Genomic DNA, 21025 nt, shown 5'->3' on the forward strand with positions numbered 1-21025 from the left:
GAAACACAGACAGCAGAATATAATGAGACAAAGAAAACAGATTCTATTAAATAAACACACACTAATAAACAGACAAAGTTTACTGTAAAGCACTGCTGGAGTCAATGTCTAAATGATGTGCACAAACAGTTTGCGTGCATGTTCTGGGGCGCACACACACACACACACACAGATGTTTGCTCTCTGCTGCCTCTCTGACGGCGAGGCTGATATGATTGCCACTTAGGAAATCAGTGTGTTTTCACACCACTCTCAGCTCTGCCAAAGCTAATGTGTTAAATATCCATCGGGTACTGCTGTCCATTTCTGAGACACACACACGCACATGCACACACACACAAACACACACACACACACACACACACACACACACACACACACACACACACACAGCCTTAGGGGCTGATAAACACTGATTCCTTGTACTAACTGAGCCCACAGTTGGTATCCAAGCCAAAATTTCTAAATTGGGGTGCAGTGAGAAAATTTCAACAAGCTATGATGTGGAATTTTCACTCAGTTCTTCTAAATTTGTTGTGAGGAGGTTTAAGTAGAGCTAAATTTTAACTATTGTGTGACTTTTTCCACATTTCTTGTTGTTATCAAGAAATTCCCGTTTCTTGATGTTGTTGTTTTTTCTTTTAATACATCACTGTTGTGGACAAATTCAATTTCATACTACACAAATCAACACATGAAGTCCAGCTACTGTAAGTGTTTTGAAAAGGTGGAGTCTGCTAATAGCGAAATCTACCAAATATCTCGGTGGACTGTTTTTCACCTTAGCTGTGAATGGGGGAGGAGGAAGAGAAGGAAAATGAAACAAAAACAACAAATCTGGAGGCGCCTGCTGCTCTGCACATTACTGGCAAATCAGGTGTGTGAGCGAGTGTGCGTATGTGTTTGGTGTGTGTGTGTGTGTCCCTTCAGGGCTGCAGGAGTTGGATTCTGTTTTGTTTAAACTTCCAGGGCCACTCGACCCATCTCTGAGTGAGAATCCGCTCATGGACAAACCAAAAAAAATAAATAAATAAATAAATGGGGGATTTTGGGGGGGGGGGGGGGGGGGGGTAAAAGACAGTGCTAATGAAAGTGACAAAGAGAGTGTCCCTCCTTTCAGTTATCATCCTCTGCTCCTTCATATTTGCTCGTTTCCTGTGCTGTGGGGCAAGGGGGAAAGAGAGAGCCCCAGAAATGGGCAAAAAAAAAAAATGAATAGAAAAAAGAAAAAGCAGGCTCTGTGATCCCCCTGCACTCAAAGGAAGGAGAGAGTAAGGGAGGGGAAACTACAGAAGGCCAACTGAAATTAATGGAAATATATAACAATCTTAAATTAACTTCTCATTGCCACTAGCCATGATTTAAAACAGCTTTTTAACGAGAGGAAAGATGAGTCAGAAAAGAAAGAGAGGGAGAAGGGGTTGAGGCCATATTACAAATTGGACAGGCTGGAGGAAGCTACAAGTTAATTTGCCCCATCATGTAAAAACTTTGCAGTTCTCAAGGCACACTCACTTAAATTATTATTTTTATGTCCAAATTAATCAAGACAGAAGACTAAAGGATTAAAAAATAATACTAATGTAGAGTGTAAGAAAACACAAAGCAATTCAATTAGCCAGTGAGACTGGCAGGGTAGAGGGAAAAAATAAACCCACACCATGTACCTGAATTGTATCACGATGTTCCGATGGACCAGATTTAACAGCAAAACACTTTCCCTTCTAACTTTAAATACAAATTTAAATAGTAAAAGATAGTCTGAAGTTAAAAATAAAAATTAAAACTCTGGCTTTTATTCAAGAAAGAGAAAAAAGTGTAAAAAAGTAATAAAATAATATCTAAATTAATGAGATACTGCACACTGACGTTCAAATAGATAAAATAACATTTCTAATGAATTGTTATCATTATAATACTTATTATGCTGTTGTGTAAAGCAGACGCTGTATTTTGAATAAAACATAAGAACACTTCCATGTGTACGTAGTAATAATTTACTTTTGTTATTCTAACATTTTATATTGTAGTTTATTAAAATAATGTGCCCAACAACCACAACAATATACTTTAAAGTACATAATGAAATCACCGCAGCGAATCCCTTAATGAATTAAATGTAAAATCTGTAAAAAGTAGTCCACCAGTTGAAGTGCTTTTCAAGTGATATTATTGATTAAAAACAAAGCCTGAGAGAAGAGTGAGGAACACACACACACACACAAACACACAAGCACATACAGGGTGTACACACACACACACACACACACACACACACACACACACGCAATTCAGTATAAAGTATATTATTAATCTTGTAAAAAAAAGCAATTAAATCAAAGTGGTATAGAGCCTGAAGCTATGAGGACTGTCAATTCTGCTGGAAATGCCACAGAAGATTACAGTTGGGTTTGTGGATTCCATGAACCCTTTTTTTGATTAGGGAGTCAATTATTTCTCATTACTGAAGATGCTATTTCGGAAAAAGACCTTGTCAGTCAATCATGCAAAAAGTCCTCGAAAAAGCGTGAATAAACCATTAAAGAGAGAGGCGGATGGTGGGGGTGGGGGGAAAGCACGCTGACCCTTTTCCCCACCCAAACTCCTACTTGTAGTCAAATTACCTTTTTAACTATTACACCTCTGTCAGGTCTTTGTCAGCATATGGTAATTAGGGCCTTCAGTGGAGAACATTTGAAAAGAAAACAGTATATTTATTAGTTTATCTCAGAGAAAGGCATTTACCCAGAGCTGAAGGTAAGTTTGAATGTGGTGATTATCTTGTCATTTTCAGGCTGTTTGTCTAAGAGTGTGCATGTGTGCGTTAGTGGGTGTTTGTGTGTGTATGAGTGTGTGCATGCCGGTGTGAGTGAGCGCTGGTGTGTGTGACTCCAGGTAATGTGCTGTGGAGCTTGTGTACGTGTGTGGACGGACGTACACATGTGCATTCATACATATATGCAATATATATTTATACGTGTGTGTGTGTGTGTGTGTGTATGAGTGTGTATGTGTGTACTTTAGCTGCTTTCAGCACACTGATAGGCGAGCACAGCACATTTCTCCCGTCCTCTTTGTTCTGTGTTGGGTTTGACACCTCTAAACAATAGCAGCGCTTCACTTCGCCCAGCCCCAACCCACCACCAACCACACACTGCATGGACGGGAGCTGCCAATTAGCACTATCAAACACCCCTCATCAGCTGTCTGCTTACCACAAAAAGGAAAAAAAATCCCAAAACAAATCAATAATTCAGAGTTTCCTTCAAAAACAATCACATTCATCAGCGGACTTAAGGATACGTGAGAGAAGTACGCTTGATGACTACTTGTATGGTTTGGATTGTGTGTATAGAAAAGATGCACAGAGTCCTGCTGATGTGACCATGAGGTGGATTGCGTGAGAAGGTTTCAACCAGCGGAGTAGAGACAAAGGTCTGCGTCCTCTCTGTCTCCTCCTTTCCACTCTGGTGTCTGGAGCTGATCTTTATTTCAGGGCCGACTCTGTCTTGACCCAAACCGAATGTCACTTGTCTAAATCCCTGTCCTTTTGTATGAAGAGGTTAGTCGCTCTCATGCATTCTCTTTTTCCTCACACACAGAAACTCTCAAACACTCAAGAAATGCCCCACTCTTTGTTTTAGTTGATCTACCTTTGTCTAATTCCACACTGTGGTTTGGCGGCCACCGGGCAGCCAGACGATGTGGTGTGACCCAGGGGAAGGAGGGCCGATGTGGGGAGAGAGGAGCGGAGAGGGGGGCCTGTCATGGAGAAAGGGTCTCAGAGGGCCGGAGGTGAGCAGAGGTGTCTGGGAGATGACTGTCGCTCCTCTCGGTGGTCCAAGCCCTTTTCATTAACCTACACCCCTGGGTTCACCAAACAGAAACAGGGGGTGGAAGTGGGAATGGGGAGGGAGGGGGATGTGGACGGGTGCAGAGCACTAGCCCTGGTGACCACCAGAGACCTGCTGCCTGCCTGCCTTCCTGTCTGTCTGAATGCAGATCTGTGTCATCCATTACAGACAAGGGACTGCTTTTTAACAAAATACAAACACAAACAGGAGCACATGCGCGGACACACAGGCACAGACAAAACACAAGCACACAAAAATACACATGCATCGAAGCCTGCTCAGGGAAAGAGAGGGGTAACAAAGGACAGGCAGTGCCCCCTAGTGTTTTCATCAAAGAGAAATCAGACCAAATCAACTAACCATCACCCCCAAGCAAAGCCACAAATACAGATACAGGAGGGGAGCAAGAGAGAGAGAGGAAGGGGGGAGAAGCAAGAGGTTGGGAGAAGTGGCATCACATGTGGAAGGCACAGGGGTGGGGGTGGGTGAGTAAGGTGGAGGGAGCAAGATGCTGGGGAAAGGAAAGAGAGGGATGGAGGGAAAGGAAGTTAAGGAGCGAGTATGGGGGGGTGGGGGTGTATTGTGCATGTTAGCTGGTTGGTGGTGGTGGTAGGTGGGTGGTGGTGGTGGGGTGGGGGGTTAAAAGATGTCTTGACACGACCAAGATGTTTTTAATGTTCGAGGCCGAGAGAGCGAGAAAGTGAGAGGGGGAGAAGGAAAGGGAGAGAGGCAGGCAGGCCATGCATGAAAGCCGATGTCAGAGGAGTCCAGAGGAATCGTCGGGTGTGAAGCCATCTAATAGGAAAGCGGAATATATATGAGACAGGGACACACACACGCAGACACACACACACACACTGACTGTGAATTACTGAGCCACCCAATGTGGCCTGGTAACTGATCTGAACATGAACCACAAACTAATGAGTGACATGACGGGCGCAGAAATGCGAGCTTACTGCGACAACAAACAAGCCTTTGGAGCAAAATGCACACTCATGCTTAAAGATAAAAATGTGTACACAAACATGAATGCGTTTAAGAAAAATCTGTGCAAATGCGTGCGTGTTTTTTTTTTTTTAAACTCGGACAGCACATCCAGCTTCATATTCCCACCATGAAACAAGGCCTACCCTTCAGTGAGTTCCGCATTCAGCTCCAAGCCAGCTAAGACATCAAAGGCTGCTCCACACCAGGAGTCTCTCGCTCGCTCTCCTTCTCCCTTCCTCTCTTTCCCTTGCTTTTGCTCTTTCATAACCCCCATCGTATTTCACAGCACATAAAGCCTTAAAATGGCACATAAAACAGTTCATCTCTTTTCACTGTCAGCTTTCCAGGCTTAAAAAATTAAATATGTTTTACTGCAGGTACATAACTAAAGCACACCCATGGAAAAAAAAAATTGCCATAAAGGATTCAAACTCAGCTTTCCATAAGTATCGGAGGCTATATAGTTGGGTATAGATCAGCTGAATAGCCAATATGGGGTATTTCAAGCTTAAAGCGCAGGAAATATGAAGTATCTGAGAAACTGCGGAATTGCCTGTTTCTTTCCTTTGCCACCAACCCCGGCCGTTTAAACACTGGAGATATGTGCAGGAAATAAACGGCACAGTCTGCAGGTGATGCACTGACACTGAAACATTCTTTACAAACACACTAAAAGAATGCTGTGACCCTGGTGCTGAGGGTTTGGAGTAGGCAAGGCAAAAACACCAGAGAATACCAACACTGCATTCAATGAACTTTAAAAGCAGTGAAAGACAGAGAGCAGAGAGTGAAGGAGGCGGGCGTGGATAGAGATGCAGAGTTTGAAGGAAAAAGCAAAAAGGAGAGAGAAAATGAGAGAAACGAAGCAGAGGAGGGAAAGAGGATTTAAACTTCAACCTCAGAGTCACCGAGTTCACTGACATTTGCACCAGGATCCGCCTAGCTGTTCCTCACAGCTTTTCAGAAACGACACTCTCCTTTCAGTTCCTAAGACTTATTCTTCCTACATTCACCGCAGAATGAGACCTTTCACAGTCTTGGGGGGAGAGAAAGGGGGAAAAAAACATAGGAAAGCAAACTGGATTCAATGTATTGAATTCAAGTGACAATTTGCAGCCCCGTATGTCCTCAAGATTCCTCTCATATATTGTATGCATTCTCATGGAAGAATTAGCAAGGCGGGGGGAGGAAAAAAAAATGACATGTGACAAGCGATTCATTTGAGCTGTCAACATGTCATCTTCACCACATTCAAACCTCACGTCAACCGCTCGTATCCCCTCTCTGGTGAAGGTGACCTAGGTCGTAACCAGCTGACACACCCAGACACAGCAGGTGAATGCGTGGAAATTCAGAGCAGTTAGTCAGAGCAAGAGGACAAACAGCAAAAAGTGGCAAACTGTGACATCAGCTCAGAAAAAGGACACTAATGAGGATACTTTTTCAAAGTAAACTGAGAGCATCCTGCATTTTCAGGTAAGAAAAAAAGCCTTTTACAGATAATTTGACATTTAAGATTATGTTGAAATAAAAATTTCAGATTATGATTAAGTTCAGCACTTTTACACAAAATAAATAAGCAGCGCTTCAAATGTATTTTCAAGTAGGCAGTAGGCAGTGACTGTGAGAAGGTAGGAAACAGTGGGAAAAAAGTGCTGTTCTTGGACAGAGATGTTAAAATATAAAAAACAGTGTGAAGGAGACAGAAAGAAGTGAGGTCAGTCTCAAGTGTAGGATTGGAGTAAGACGGCAAGAATAAAGGTGCAAGGCCGATGTGAAGTTGAGGTTAAGAGAGAGAAGGGAAAAGGAAAGTGAGTAATTTGGAAGCAAAAACGAAGAGCAAAGACCGTATACACGAGACACGAGATAAAAGGAAGGAAACAATAAGAGCTAAGTTTACAGATAAGTGGTAAGAGAGAGCAGGAAGGTGACGGAAGAAGCTCATGAGTGACAAAAGAGTCACCAAATAAAAAAAAAAAAAAAAAAACGGAAACGGAGTGGTTTGACATTTTTAAAAAACAAGGGCAAGTGGCAAAGGAAGAATGTGCAACTGAAGGACAGAGTTTCGTTGCGAATTAAGAAGGAGGGTAACAGACAACCAACGTCACAGAGAGTAGCGAAAGAAGTGGACGGCAGTGCCCAATGGGTATTAAAGAGTGAATGAAAGAGTGAGAGGGGTCTGAAGCAGAGGAGAGGGAAGAGAGCGAGACCTTGCCTCTGAGGCAACGAGCCGAGAGGAACGAGAGAGGCAGACAAAGCTGCACACTGCTCTCACACAGCAGAACAAAGAGAGGAGGTGCATCATGGGAGTCTGAGCCTTGCGCCGCCACTGACGCCATGCTGGATAAACACGCGATAGCACATATGCACAATCAAAATGCAAAATCATGATGGCCAGCTTCCTACTTTTAGTGCTGCGCCTCCTCAACCTTTATAAAACTACACACATATACAAGAATTTGCAAAACTAACACAACCACATATCAGCTATTGTGCATATCATATACAAGCATACCACACAGATGCATATGGAATTTCATTAAAGTTTGTCTCCAGAACAAAACAGAAAACTTACAATAGCATAACATGCTGCTAAAATATGGTAGAGAGCAAGGAAACCCTGAGTAAATCAAGACAGCATCCTCACTGACCAAGTGAGTAGGTGGAGAGAGGGAAGACTGTCCAAGCAGCTACAAGGCAGACAGTGTTGGTAAAAGAGTGGAAACAGGCGAGAGGAGGAAAAAAAAAAAAAAACTTAGTGAAAGACAGCGTAGGGAGAGGAGAGCCTTCTCTGTAGCACACTGATACAAGCAGACCAGGGTTGAAGCAGAGGGTGAGGATAAACAGGAAGGGAGGAGGGCTATTCAATTTTAGCCGCAATTCAGGTATGAGTGGAAATGCTAATGTCAGTGTGTTGAGTGTTCTGTGTGTTTCATTGTAAATCTGATTAGGTGCATATATGCATGTGTTTACTCCTGTAAAAGCAGTGTATACAACTCAGGCAGCTAGCTGAGGCTGGAGGAGTCGACAAGGGTGGCAGGGTGAAACTGTGTTTCACTTTCTCAGCTTAAGTGTCAAATTCAAAGGAAAAGTATGCAAAATTATTAAGATATTGGCTCTAAACTTTCTCTATCTACCCCCTCTGACTCCTACTTCTCCCTCTCTTGTGCTCTCTCTTTCTTTTTCCTCTCCCTCTTCTCTCCCTGTCGGTCTCTCTTCCTCCGGCAGGTCTGATATGCCGGAGCTGCAGCTGAACTCTGAGTAGCACTGTCTCCGGGAAAAAAACAAAGTGATCAATGTGAGAAGGCACGGGGCGCTCATGGACAGGCCAATCAATGGTGGAAAGAACCTTGCCCAGGGCCTTATGCAAATGGAAGCACGTCCCGTAACCTCGGGAGTGAACATGCGCACTAGATCAATGGGACGAGGGTAGAACCTTACAGCAAGATCAGCCTCAGCCAGTAAATATGTAATGATGAATCCCTCAAGATTTAACTGAACTCAAATGAACTTCAACTAGCTTGGCTTCTTATATCACAAAGTGGCAAGAAAGACCCCGTGTTGAAGAGGTGGGGTGTGGGGTGGGTGGGGCAGGACAAGAGAGATTAAAAAGAGCCGTTGCACAATGATGCACTGAGGACAGATGGATTTTTCACTTCCTTTTCACCAGGGAGGGAAAAAAAACCAGGAAGACAAAAAGGTGAGAGGAGACTTATGAATAGTCACCTCAATACTTGTTTGAGGTGTAATGATTTTCAATTACATCACCATGGCAACGTGTGTGTTTTGAGGAACGAAAGAGACGAGTGGGTAACCGTGACGACCTGGTGAAAGCATGCTCAACCATTTAAACCCATGGATGGTCGGACCAAGGACTGGATAAGACAAACTATTCAAAACGAATGGCTGACATTTACCAATGTCCTCATATAACAGAGTCTGAAACTCGTATCAATCAAAAGCTATCACTGACCAATTAGAAGTAGTGCACGGCTTAATTGTGTACAAGGTAACCATGGCAATCCACAGACTGATAACTTTTCTCTCTGTGAGCTGAAAATAATTAACAGCAACTTACTGAACTATTCACGAAAAATGTCAGCTGTGTACTTAAACTATTGACTACCACAGACAAAGACAGAAAGAGAAAGATAGAGATACTCTGAAGGCAGTCAAAGACACAGACAGAGACAAAGAGGAATTCTTCAACTGACGATGGAAACCAGGATGTATGGAAGTGATCCTGAAGCGTATTGACCGTTCCTGCGCCAGAGCCTAAGGTGGGAGCAACAGCTCCATGTCTGCCTCTGGGCTGTTGAGTACACTATAGGAAGAGTTTGATCAAAACAAGACACGTATATCCCCAAGATTTTTAAATAGTGTGAAAATGAAAGTGATGCCTTGAATTGCCCGTGGTTATTGGCAGTGTCTCTGATGACCTGTCTAACCCCGGACCATAAAAAAGTTAGGGAAACAAGGAAAAAAAAAATGTTTTGAGACATATATGTGCTTTATCCAGCTATACCTGCAGTACTCCTGAAATAAAGTTCAGGGAAACAGCAGTTAAAACACCTAACACTTCCCTCAGAACCGCTCTTGACAGTCTGCCTTTCCTGTGTTGTAAGAGCCCTGCAGGAGTGTCTGTCTTAATCCACTGACTGAATATACAAGGCAAGTGATCAGAGTAGCGTCCATGGAGTTATAAGTTAGCAGGTTGTGGGTGTAGTAGTGGGGATGCTACCAAAGCTGTAGGAAAACACAGGGACTTACATGCAGAGGTGAGAGAAGTATTCAGATACTTTACATAAGCAAAGTAGCAGTACCACAGTGTAGAAATACTGAATATGCAGAATGGCCCATTTTAAAATAATTTATATTACATTATTGGATTTAAATTATGGATAGATGAATGTACATTTCACTTTAACACTGCAGCTGGTGAAGTTAGAGCTAGTTTTGATCTCTTAATACACTGCTGGGTTGCTTAATACATGGTAATATTTGCATTGATTATCTGAATCTCTAAAGTACCTACTAATTTACCAAATAAATGTAGTGGTGTAAAAAGTACAATTTTTGCTTCAAATATGTAGTGAGTGGAAGTATAAAGCAGTAAAGTACAAGTAACTCAAAATTTTACTTCAGTGCAGTACTTCAGTAAATGTATTTAGTTACTTTCCACCACTGCATACTGCACATTTTGGAGAAAGAGACTGACTGGTCCTTTACAATACATATACACTGTAGATCCTCTTGAAACCCCATTTTGTTAAATGATAAGATAACAACTCCTGACTAATAAGCAAATAGTTGGTTGTTGTTGTTGCGCATGAGAAAATCTGATGGCAGGAAGATGCTAGCAGCAAAAAGGACACATGACGAAGGAGGGTAACTCGGTAGATAAATGGGACCCAGCCTGTATTCTACCACAGCACGACAGATTCCTGCCAACTGTAACAATTTTGTGCTGCCTTTTGCTGCTTCCCTTCAGTTAACTGAGACATAATGGAACAACCGGGCTAAAAAGAGGAATGCAGTTTATGTATAATGGAAAGAGGAATTTATGACAAATAAAGCAAAAACATCAACAGACAGTGTTTATGTTCCAGGAGCTCGATTGTCTTGCCACGGTGCAACAATGAAACAAGACGGAATTAATAATGAAGGAAATCAAAAAAAGACAGCAAACAAAAAAAAAAAAAAAGCGAATCTCACACAAAATCAATCTCCCTTGATATTGAAGGAACAGCACAAGAGAGACAAGAGGTGAGTAAACCCCGCTCCTTACCAACACCACAAATGTAATCTAGAAACCAAAGATGCTCCTGAAACATAGAGAGAAACACCAACAAAGGTGAGAATAATGGCGACGTATTGAAGGGAATACTTCACAAAGCCTATTGTGCGAGTATCCTTTTCAGACAGCAAACCCGCTGTAATTTGGTCTGCGTCATCTGCCTCTAGTCACAATGCAGCACTACAGCTTTGAAATGGATGGCAAATGAAGGCCATTTGTACATAATCACAGCAGATAGAAGAATTCAGAAGCCCTACAATGTGTTGTTGAGGTGGAAAGAAAGACCTTGGTCTATCTGTGGCAGCCAGCGCAGCTAAGGTTTGGCAAGGGAGGTCTTTTTTTTCCAGAAACAAGCAAATCAATTCAAATCAAATCAGCTTGCTAGCCGTGACATTTAAACAGTTCAATTTACATCCTTATGTTAAGAGGAGAGCCGCTCTCTAAGATGCCTATTCATTCACAAAGAAATTAGACGTCTATATTTCAGCCGCTTAATAGAGCAAATATGCTGTAGCTGTACTGAGGAAGAAACCATGTCTTTTCATGGTGTACAAAGGGCTAGGCATTGTCTGTCATTACGAGCACAGCACAAAAACACAGAGAGGGATAATATACATAATATAGACAGGACTGGAATACAGCACCATGCATGATATGCATGCATTACCACACACACGCACACACAAAAGTGCGTACCAACACACGTGCACACACGCAAACGCACATACACACTTTCTCAGTGGCGATGGTGTATGTCCTGAGGGCTGCTGTCCTGCTGTGCAGGCTGGCAGGCACTTTTGTCATGGTGGTCCTTTTGTTTCACATCAAACAAAACGCCACAGCTTTGCATACGGCTCCACTAATTTCTGCTAGTGTGCCCCAGCCATTTATCATCGCCTCTCACCCTCTCCTCCTCTCCTCCCCTAACGTGGCTCTGATAGCTGCTCTCCACCAAGCTGTTCTGCTCAGGACGATACAGGCTTCTCCAGGCTAGGGCTGACACACACAGGCGATCACATATGCATACGTGCACACACACATACACTGCACCCATACAATATGCGTGCACCCACTTGCAGACATACGCACACATGCACACGCAGACAGACATACACACAGGAAACTGCACTACTACTGCACCGCTTGCAAGCCCGCCAGCTATGGAGAACCTTGAGATAAAAACAAACCTTCTCTTCATCCCCTCCAGAAGCAATAGACAGGCTAGCACTCAGAGTTCGAAGGCGGCCGAGACGTGCATACAGCATTAGACGAGGGGATTTTCAGAGCCTGTGTACGGACGTCTTCACAGCTGGGATGATTTTGTCAACAAATTAAAGTGATTTTTTTTTTTTTTTGCTTGTGTGGTGATGAACTCAGGTGAAGGTTGCAGTGGTCCTTGAAGAGGATTTCAGATAGATAAAAATGTGGAACTTAGTTTGACACAGTTTAAAGGAATACTCCAACATTTTAGGAGAAATAAACCTGTTTGCTGTCTGACTGGGATCTAGATATTGTAAGAAGATCAATATCAATTTTATGCCGGTGCATGCAGGAGAGGGATTGGTTTGGGACGTGTTGAGTCTGGGAGAGCACAAACACTGGAGGCAGGACAGAAAGGCTAACTTCCGAGAAACGACAAAACTTTTTTTTTACATTTTGTGCTGAGTTTCCTGGCATGCTAGCAGAATCAGAAATAATCAGCTGGGCTTGTTAGGATGTAGGAGATACTGAAACACCAGCAACTTTACAATGGGGCAAAGACTGCAGTCATTTCTCGCTGCAGTTGGTCATTAAATAGTTCTAATGCATAAAATTGAAGCACCTTAAACCACAGTGTCTGATTTTCTGTTTCTGCACATTAAATACGCAAGAAGAAACATGAAAACAAAATTATAGGGTGAAAGCAAAAAAGCATATTTCCAAATATCAGAGTATTCCTTTAAAACCATGGAAGGTGACAATTAACATGACATGACATCATAAAATCTCAAGAAAAGAAAAAAGCTGTATGCCATTACAGAGCTACAGTGCAGCTATGAATGTGTATGCCTGAGCTTTACATGTGTTTAAGTGTCAAAAACACCAGATATTGACGGTGTAAGTAAGAACGAAGATCAGGTATAATGCCAGCACTTCATATAATGTATTCTAATATTTACATATGTACATTTTTTGATTTTCCAGAGGCATGCTGTAAAAAGGGTGAGGACTGGAAACAGAAGTGTTTGCACAGCGCCATGTGTTCAGTGGGCTGTTACCATGCCAGTCATGGAGCTGTACGGACCACTGCCAGAGCCAAAGTCCTGCACAGAGGGCATAGTTGGCACCGCTGCTGCCCTGAGGGTCACCGTGACTGGAAGAGGGGGAATTAGGAGGACGAAGGAAATGAGGACACAGAGCAGGACATAAAGCAGAGTCCATTTTGGAATGGTAGATATTGTGGTGAAAGGGCTCGGTGGATTCCACAGAGAAATGGCAATGAGCTTGTTTGGAAAACTGTGATAAATAAACAGAAAATCTTAAAGAGGCACAGACAATATAAGTGCAACTACTTTTCCTAACTTGTGATTCTACTTGTGAATCTGATGAGGCACAAACAAAGCACAGTGTTATAGAAATATGCTTATTGTTCTTTATGCATCCTCCATACCATACAACATAAAAAACACTCATTTAGTCTGAGGATGCCGTATCATGGCGAGGAAACTCAATCACTTTTTAAACTCTGAGCTATGTAAAACTAACTTCTCCGACTCAGACTGATTCACCCGGCAGTGTTTCATCTTTCTCATCCTCCACACACCGGTATAGCAATGAAGTCCACAAGGAGTGAAGAAATCCTCCATATCTATCTGTCTCACCTCAAGCATCTCTTCCCACATCTGACACCTAGCCACAACACACAAGCACAGACACTTACACACACATGAATTCAAGGACGACAGAGAGAAAACTAGCTATATTCATTATAGATTGAAACAGATGGCACTATACAGAAAGTGTACAGGAAGGCAAGCATGTACTGTATATATGTGGTGTGTTCATAGAGGACACTTAAAATCTGTAATCATGTTCTTGAGGGGCTGTTGTGGCGGCTGGCTGGTTGTCTGGTTGGCACCCACACATTTGTGTACTGGGAGACAGATGCATTCTTACATAAGACCTTATATAATGCTGCCCTGTCCTATCCAATAAGAGTGCTCCTTTTTAGCTCTGTGAACGGGAAGGTTAGTGCGGGTTAGACAACCCTTCCTCAACACAACCACCACTACCACTTACATTTACACGTCCATCCCCCCTACACTCCTGGTAACGGAGGAAGATGAAAAGACAGGCTAAGCAGAGGGAGAGATGGAGGCAGGGCCCTCTCTCTGTATGGCTCCATCCTCCTGGTCCCTTACGCTCTCTGTGGTGCATTGTGGGGTGAGAGTTTGTCCTCAGGTGGAGAAAGGATAATGCAGACCTGGAACCTAGAGGGGCATGGCCAGTTTTTGTGTGTGAGACATAGTCCACAGCCAGGCTAAAAACCCCTTAGACTTTGAAGGGAATATAGGAATACTGGGTTCAAAACAAAGTTGCACGACTGGGGTAACATGACCCAGCTTTCTTTAAAACTATACAGCTGAGAGAGACAGAGAAGGAGGAGCAGGGAGGAGCAGGCTGGCCAAGCATGAAAGCAGATGTCAGAGGAGACTAGAGACTCTAAGGGAGCACGAGAGAGAGAAGGAGAGAGAACTGCAAAACAGTGAACTGAGATGGATGGATGGATTCTGTGATAGCTAAAGAATGACAGAGAGGGGAAAAGGGTGAGAGAGGTGGGGGCGAAGCCGAGAAAGAGCGAGCAGCCTTCCCCCTGCAGCGCAAGTCTCTCTCCCTCTCTCACACTCTCATTCAAAGGCAGTTAGCTACTCTTTGATGTATCTATAATTAGCCAGTACACACTGTGAAGTGTTTTAAAAGAAATCAAATTGCAATGAAACACTTGAGCGCTCCAAACAGGGGCTAACATGCTCCGGAGCAAGGGGAGCGAGCAGGAGAAATTAATGGCGGGCCTTTTTGATGTGCTTGATCAGAAATGTATTTATTAACTGCAAAGGGGAGTAGTAATTAACCCAGAGACAGCTTGTTTTCTCTGGGTCTTCTCATGTGTCAAACGGTTCATCCCGCAAGGCTCCACTCTCCACTCGCCTGCTCATGCGCACGCACCTCCCATCCCGTCCCGCTGGACCACTTTCTCCTCAATTAAGTAGATGGTGTGCGCATGTATGTATGTATGTATGTGCGCGTGTACAGTATGTGTGTGTGCTTGTATGTGCATTAAGTGTGTGCATGCTTATGCGTGAGGGAGTGCAATAACAAGTAGAAAATGCATAGTGGCTGCTTTAACTCCCATGTGTATACGGTCCTCCTGTGCAAGTAGTTTTAGTGTATTTGGATAAAAAGCCAAACAGCCTGGAATACTTTAGGAACAATGCACCTAAAAAAACATGTATTAAAAGATCAGTGCTGCCCCCCCAAATTCAAATATTCGAATCATTGGCCAGAGACATCTCCATCAACTGAGATTCGTCTCGTTTTTTGGTCAGTCTGAGTGCAGTGTTCTTCTGAGGATGCTTCTTAGTACAGGCATCTGCAGATCCAGACCCAGGGTGAGCCTGAGTGAGACGGAGGCAGCTGCCTGGAGGAAGAGAGGCTTTGCCCAGTCAGGCAAACTGTTATCTTCTGCCTACTGCTTAGATGTGGTGAATTCAAGGCTTACATCAACTCAATACAATACAATGTCTGGCTTTTGCTTGATGTCTAATGTAGGCAAGAAATGTTGTTGCACATTTCCCACCTTTTGTCAGCATAGTTAGCCTGCAATAGCTCAGAGGGCTAACTTGTCTTGTTTACTACATTACATGAACGTTGCTGTGGGGCGGCTGTGGCTCAGAGGTAGAGCAGGTTGTCCACTAATTGGAAAACCAGCGGTTCGATCCCCAGCTCTTCCAGTCTGCATGTTTAAGTATCCTTTGGCAAGATACTGAACCCCAAAGTGCTCCTGGTGGTTGTTACATCGGTGTGTGAGAGTGTGTGAAAGGTTACTGAGTAGCAGGTGGCATCATGTATGGTAGCCTCGGCCATCAGTGTGTGAATGTGACATAGTGTAAAAGCACTTTGAGTGGTTGGAAGACTAGACAGGCGCTATACAAGTGCAGTCCATTTACCATTTACACTGAATATCCAATCCAACCCTGTTCAAACTCTCACAGCCAAATCTGATTTGACTTAGTCAGATACAGCCCTAAAAACACAAGAGAGGCCATGATTGGCTTGGAGAAGTCCACACACTGCCCTCTGTAGACAAAATTGCTGATACAGGTATGCATTAAGAATAGTTATAAAAACTATGAATGTGTACATGTTTGTGTCAGATTGAAAGAGGTGAAGGAGTTTCTACACTGATAGACAACAGAAGCTGCAATGGCCTCCAGGGAAACTTGACAATGGCATATTCAAACACCTTGTCACTTAAAGTGAACACAGTGATCTTTCAAGTCTCTGTTTTGATGTTACCTTCCCCATACTGCATCTGCTATATGGTATGGATTTATATATGCACATACTGTATATGAGTGTTTTTAAGATGGTTTTTCACATGACAAGGACATCACATAAAAGAACGCAGTTAGAACCTCATTGAGGCCTTTACACAGAGAGAGAGAGAGGGAGTCTGACTGAAGGAAACATAGAGAGACAGAGAGAGACAAATAGAGAGAATAGCAAGTCTTCGTCAGACAGCGAGAAAGCCCAGGAGATTGTGAGGCTGTCACGGACAAAACACTGCATGAATATTTAGCAGCCAAATTAAAATTACAAAATACTAAACAAAAAAGAGTAGGTGAAAGAGAAAGAAAGAAAATAAAATATTCCTGAAAACACCAGTGGGACAAGTGCCCACCTTTAATCCCCCACTAGCTGTATACTCATTGTGCCGCCTCCCTCCTCTTCCCCTTCCTAAGAAAAGAGAAGAGATATGTCCTGAATAATATGGGATGTGGTGACTCTAGCAGTAAATCCATCAGATCAAGAAACCAGCAGACTGGCAATGTAACCCAGCTCTCAGATCATAGAGAGGCTTGCAAACACAACTAGCGCCGTATGTTAGCTAGCAGAGCTTAATACAGTGAAGTATTTTAAATGCTAACGCAACTAGCGAAGCATCTTTGCAATACATCTGGTACTGAGCCAAAATTACTACATACACATCATTTTGGAATTTCAGAAGCCGCAGACACAACAGAGCTTGACTTTTAGTTGCTCTTTTCCTTTTTAATCAAACTGTAGTGAGCTATTGTATGCTGGAATCTAAACATCACAACCCTCTAGCTTGAATCTTAACTACTTTCCAGCCAAGGTGTTGACTTTAGTCTGTGACGTGAACTCGAGTCAGACTCAGATCACAAATTTGATGACTTCACACTTGACTTGACAAAATCAAAAAAGACTTGCAACTGGACTTAACACCAATGACTCATGACTTCACTTAGACTTGAGCCTTTTGACTTGATCAGAGCCGGCCGGATGCATAAGCGAACTAGGCGGCTGCTTAGGGCCCCATGGTTAGCGAAGGGCTCCCAAGAGTGCTTAAAATGTCACACAAACAGAGCCTGGCCATACATTCACTATGCAAGGTGCTGAGGCTCCGCAAATAACGCAAGGCCCCCCTCGTATGAAAGCGGGTGTCAATGTTTACAACTTCAGTGCGAGGAAGTGACCTTCTGGTCATGGAATGGGACAAAAACACCATGAGAGTGAACTGGAACAGCAAACAGGTGTGTTCTCCTGTCCCAAAGTTTGGTGCTAGCAAATTACAGTAATGTTAAGTTGATGTGTTAGCTTGCAGTACATCTCTTTCTAGCCTGTCAGTCTGTCTTGCAAACTTAGCTCAGCAGTGAATGTCTCAGTATGGTTGTATCTTGCTCACTTGTTTGCAAGTCACCTCCAGGCTGTGTTCTGTGGCTTTGTGCATGACAGAAGTGAGAGTGAAATACATCCATTGATTGCGTTTGATAAATGCCAAATGGGCAACAGTGGTTATAAACTGGAGTTCCGAAGAGATGACTGCATCACACGTGAACATGCATTCACATGCATGTGCACGAAATGAAACTTGTGCTCTTCAGCAGCAACCTCTGTGGCCAGTCTAGACTAATATGAGAGTGATGGCACACATTTTAAAACAAGACAATAATTATCTAGTCTCTCAGTCAAGGTTTAGTTACAACTCTGGACTAATGCCGGATGGAAAGCAATAAATTGACACAGATTATCTCTTAAATATTTAATTTAAACTGCACATCTCTCTGTATATAATAAGTATTCAGCCAAACCATAGTATACACATGTATTTTATGTTTGAAAATGTAAAAAAGGAAATCTGGTGGGATTGTGATCTATAATTTACAGGAGCTACAAGCTGAAGTTTGTCAGAGGAGACTCTGAATCATCAGCCAGTGCAATCACAGATTTAGTAGACCCACATCCAGCCTGAATTAGTACTAACAGTGACCGCGTACAGCTGGCTTCAACAAATACTGTCACTGTTAAAATGTTTATATTTTATCTGTTACTAGAAATTTTGGGCAATTTGGTGTTTATATTTGATTTAAACAGTGCTCCTTACACCCAGTATTATTAGATATTTGTAATAAATGCATGTCTTTACCATGTATGTCAAACTTTAACAAGATCCAGTCTCTGAGAAGGACCATGCACTGGGTCAGGGGGTAATGGACAAATACTTACTGTAGTCTATTTAAATATGGTGTTGCTGCTACTGTAATAGGTCCCACTTTAGTTGTTATATACTTAATTGTGCATTATGAGTGCTTAAAGTAAAATGTGAAAGCCATGTGAATTGGCAACACATTACATTGAGGAAGGGCCCCAAAAGTCTAGGGCCGGCCCTAGACGTTGCCCCGAACCCCAAATATTTAAAATATGGTATTTAAAATGTATGCCACACATCAGTTTATTTACCTTCTTTCCCTGAATCAGCTAACATTAAAACTATTCATTCTCAGCAAATCAACACTTAATTCTCCAGATCCACTTTGTTTGAATCAATCTGATAGCATCCACTCGAGTTGCGTGAGAGAACCATGAAGAACTAACATTTCATTACTGAACAAACATACATTACTAACCATACAAAACATATGTGGCGCTCAACAAAAAAAAAAATTGCAGTTTGTAAAATGTGTGGGTTGGAAATTACAGACAGAGGCACAGAAACTTTCAACAAACTACAATTTTTAAAAGCATTCATGATTGTTTTAATGATTTCATGTATTTTTCACTGTTGTTAAAAAGGCCTCACATTTGGTGAAGGGCGTATTATGACTTGTTAAGAAATCGGAACTCAAAGTTAAGAACCGGAGACTCCACTTGAGACTTGTCTGTCTTGACTTGGAACTTATAGGGACTTGACTTGAGACTTTAGTGCAAAGGCTTGAGACACTTGTGACCTGCAAAACAATGATTTGGTCCCATCTCTGCTTGCAAGTAATTTATGTGTGCTCAACTTAAAGTTACTGTGGCATGAACTTACGATAAAAACATTGTATTAAAGAAATATTTCACTGATGGAAAGATGGTCTTTTCATAAACCTGGGCTGTCTATGCCAAGGAAAGATGCATATACTTTTTGACACTGACATAAGAGAAAGAGAGAAAGTGAGAGGCTGGTCTGTCTCTTGATCCTGTTCTATACTCTTTATGTTAGCTGCGGCGGCATGAGTGGTGAGCAATACAAAAATATAGAAGTACAGCCTGTAGTTTGAGCAACAGCACAAGACCCAGCGAAACTTCGCCGGATGATGAGTCATCCAACGAAGTTTTTTGCGAGGGGACCAGGGAGATCTAGGCACTGGTTAGATGGAGGGATGTTCACCAAAGTTCATTTACACATAATACCCACATTGTCATGATACAAAGCCAGTTGAAAATCGGTGAAGCATCCCTTGAAGTAAAATGTGGCATATATGTCATTAGCACTTGAGACTTCGATTGGACAATAAATGAAGCAGCAAGTAGTAAGCCAGCAGGGTACAAACATAAACTTAACCCCCATCAGCCAAGACTTCTAGGGAAAAGGATAACTCGTCATGATGGCACTGGCTATCTGCACACTGGAGCTTTATTATTAGATATCTCTAGTCATTAAAACACAAACAGTGGAGAAAGTGATGATCAATATGTGATGCCCACTAGGACATCACAGTAAACCAAAGACTAGAAAATAAAGCATTAACCTCAGAAGCCTTCAAAAACCCGCAAAAGACACACTGTAGGCCCATTTAGCTGAAGGGTGCGGTTATAAAGCCAAGAGACTGGCCAAACTTTTACTTTCACCCTCCCCTGTGCACCATTAATTCCTTCAAATCCACTTCCCTCCCACCATCTTTCAACCTATCCTCTGTCTCTCTCAAGGCTGGGAGATCTGCATGCTCTGCAGCAGATCTGGTTTAACAGTACAACTGTTGTTGCATTGCCATCGCTACATTTCTTTATCCAGCCCTCTGTTTTCCCCTGGTTTTTTTTTTCCTCTGTTCGTGATGTGTAGAGGAGGTGGATAGTGCCCAAGGACAAGGATGAACCAGATTGTTTGCAGAAGCAGTACTTTTTCAAAGAAACTAAATGCTATTTATTTTTAATCGTTCCACCATGTTTCACACCCTATCACTCTGCTGCCTGTCTCCCTGAGGTGACCGGTGCTTGTACTCCTCTGCATGTTTGTATATAAAGTACATGTGTGTGTGTTTGAGAACATGTAGTTTTTTGCATACCAACATGTTTGTGTGCATGTACTGGTGTTTGTAAGTACTGTAGGATTGCAAAGTTAAATTTTAGTTCGAGTTTTATTATGCAGCCTCTCCAACACAAACATGTAAGTGAGTGATTGTGCTGACAGGAGTGTATTGTGCGTCTCAGTGTGTCTCTTTGTCGGTGGGAGGTAGGAAGGATAAGCGGAAAACTAAAACACTCACCAGCTCAACGAAAGACAGCCCTCCGTAGCTGTGGGCCATGATGAAGACATTCTTGGCTGCGGCTCTGGACACAAAGTGGTCCCACACGTACAGCACGTGTTCCTCGGAGGAACCATTTTCCTGCAACGCAAAAGCTCTGATGTTATACCCGTAACAAAGAAAACTGATGTAAATCTTATGAGCTCAAAGGCTGTCAACAAACTCAGTTGCACAGTTACAAAACATTTAAGATATGTGTCCATCCAATGAGACTGAAGCATCAATAGAGTCATCAAACCCTTTTAATTTAATGCTACAGCATCAAAACGTACACCTTGGGGCCGGCCAAAAAGAGACGTTTAAAAGAGAAACAA

The 21025-nt window shown here is 42.6% G+C and overlaps 1 protein-coding gene across 2 annotated transcripts in view; it reads right to left on the reverse strand.

Annotated features, from left to right (window-relative positions):
- arb2a (ARB2 cotranscriptional regulator A) overlaps nucleotides 1-21025 on the reverse strand; it is a 172351-nt gene that overhangs the window by 69130 nt on the left and 82196 nt on the right. For both annotated transcript variants that reach the window (XM_033619777.2, XM_033619776.2), the window contains exon 8: nucleotides 20673-20792. In XM_033619777.2, the coding sequence (XP_033475668.2) occupies nucleotides 20673-20792 (120 nt within the window). The remainder of the gene's footprint in view (nucleotides 1-20672; nucleotides 20793-21025) is intronic.

The sequence above is a fragment of the Epinephelus lanceolatus genome, chromosome 9, assembly GCF_041903045.1.
Source record: "Epinephelus lanceolatus isolate andai-2023 chromosome 9, ASM4190304v1, whole genome shotgun sequence".
In the NCBI taxonomy this organism is placed as follows: Eukaryota; Metazoa; Chordata; class Actinopteri; order Perciformes; family Serranidae; genus Epinephelus; species Epinephelus lanceolatus.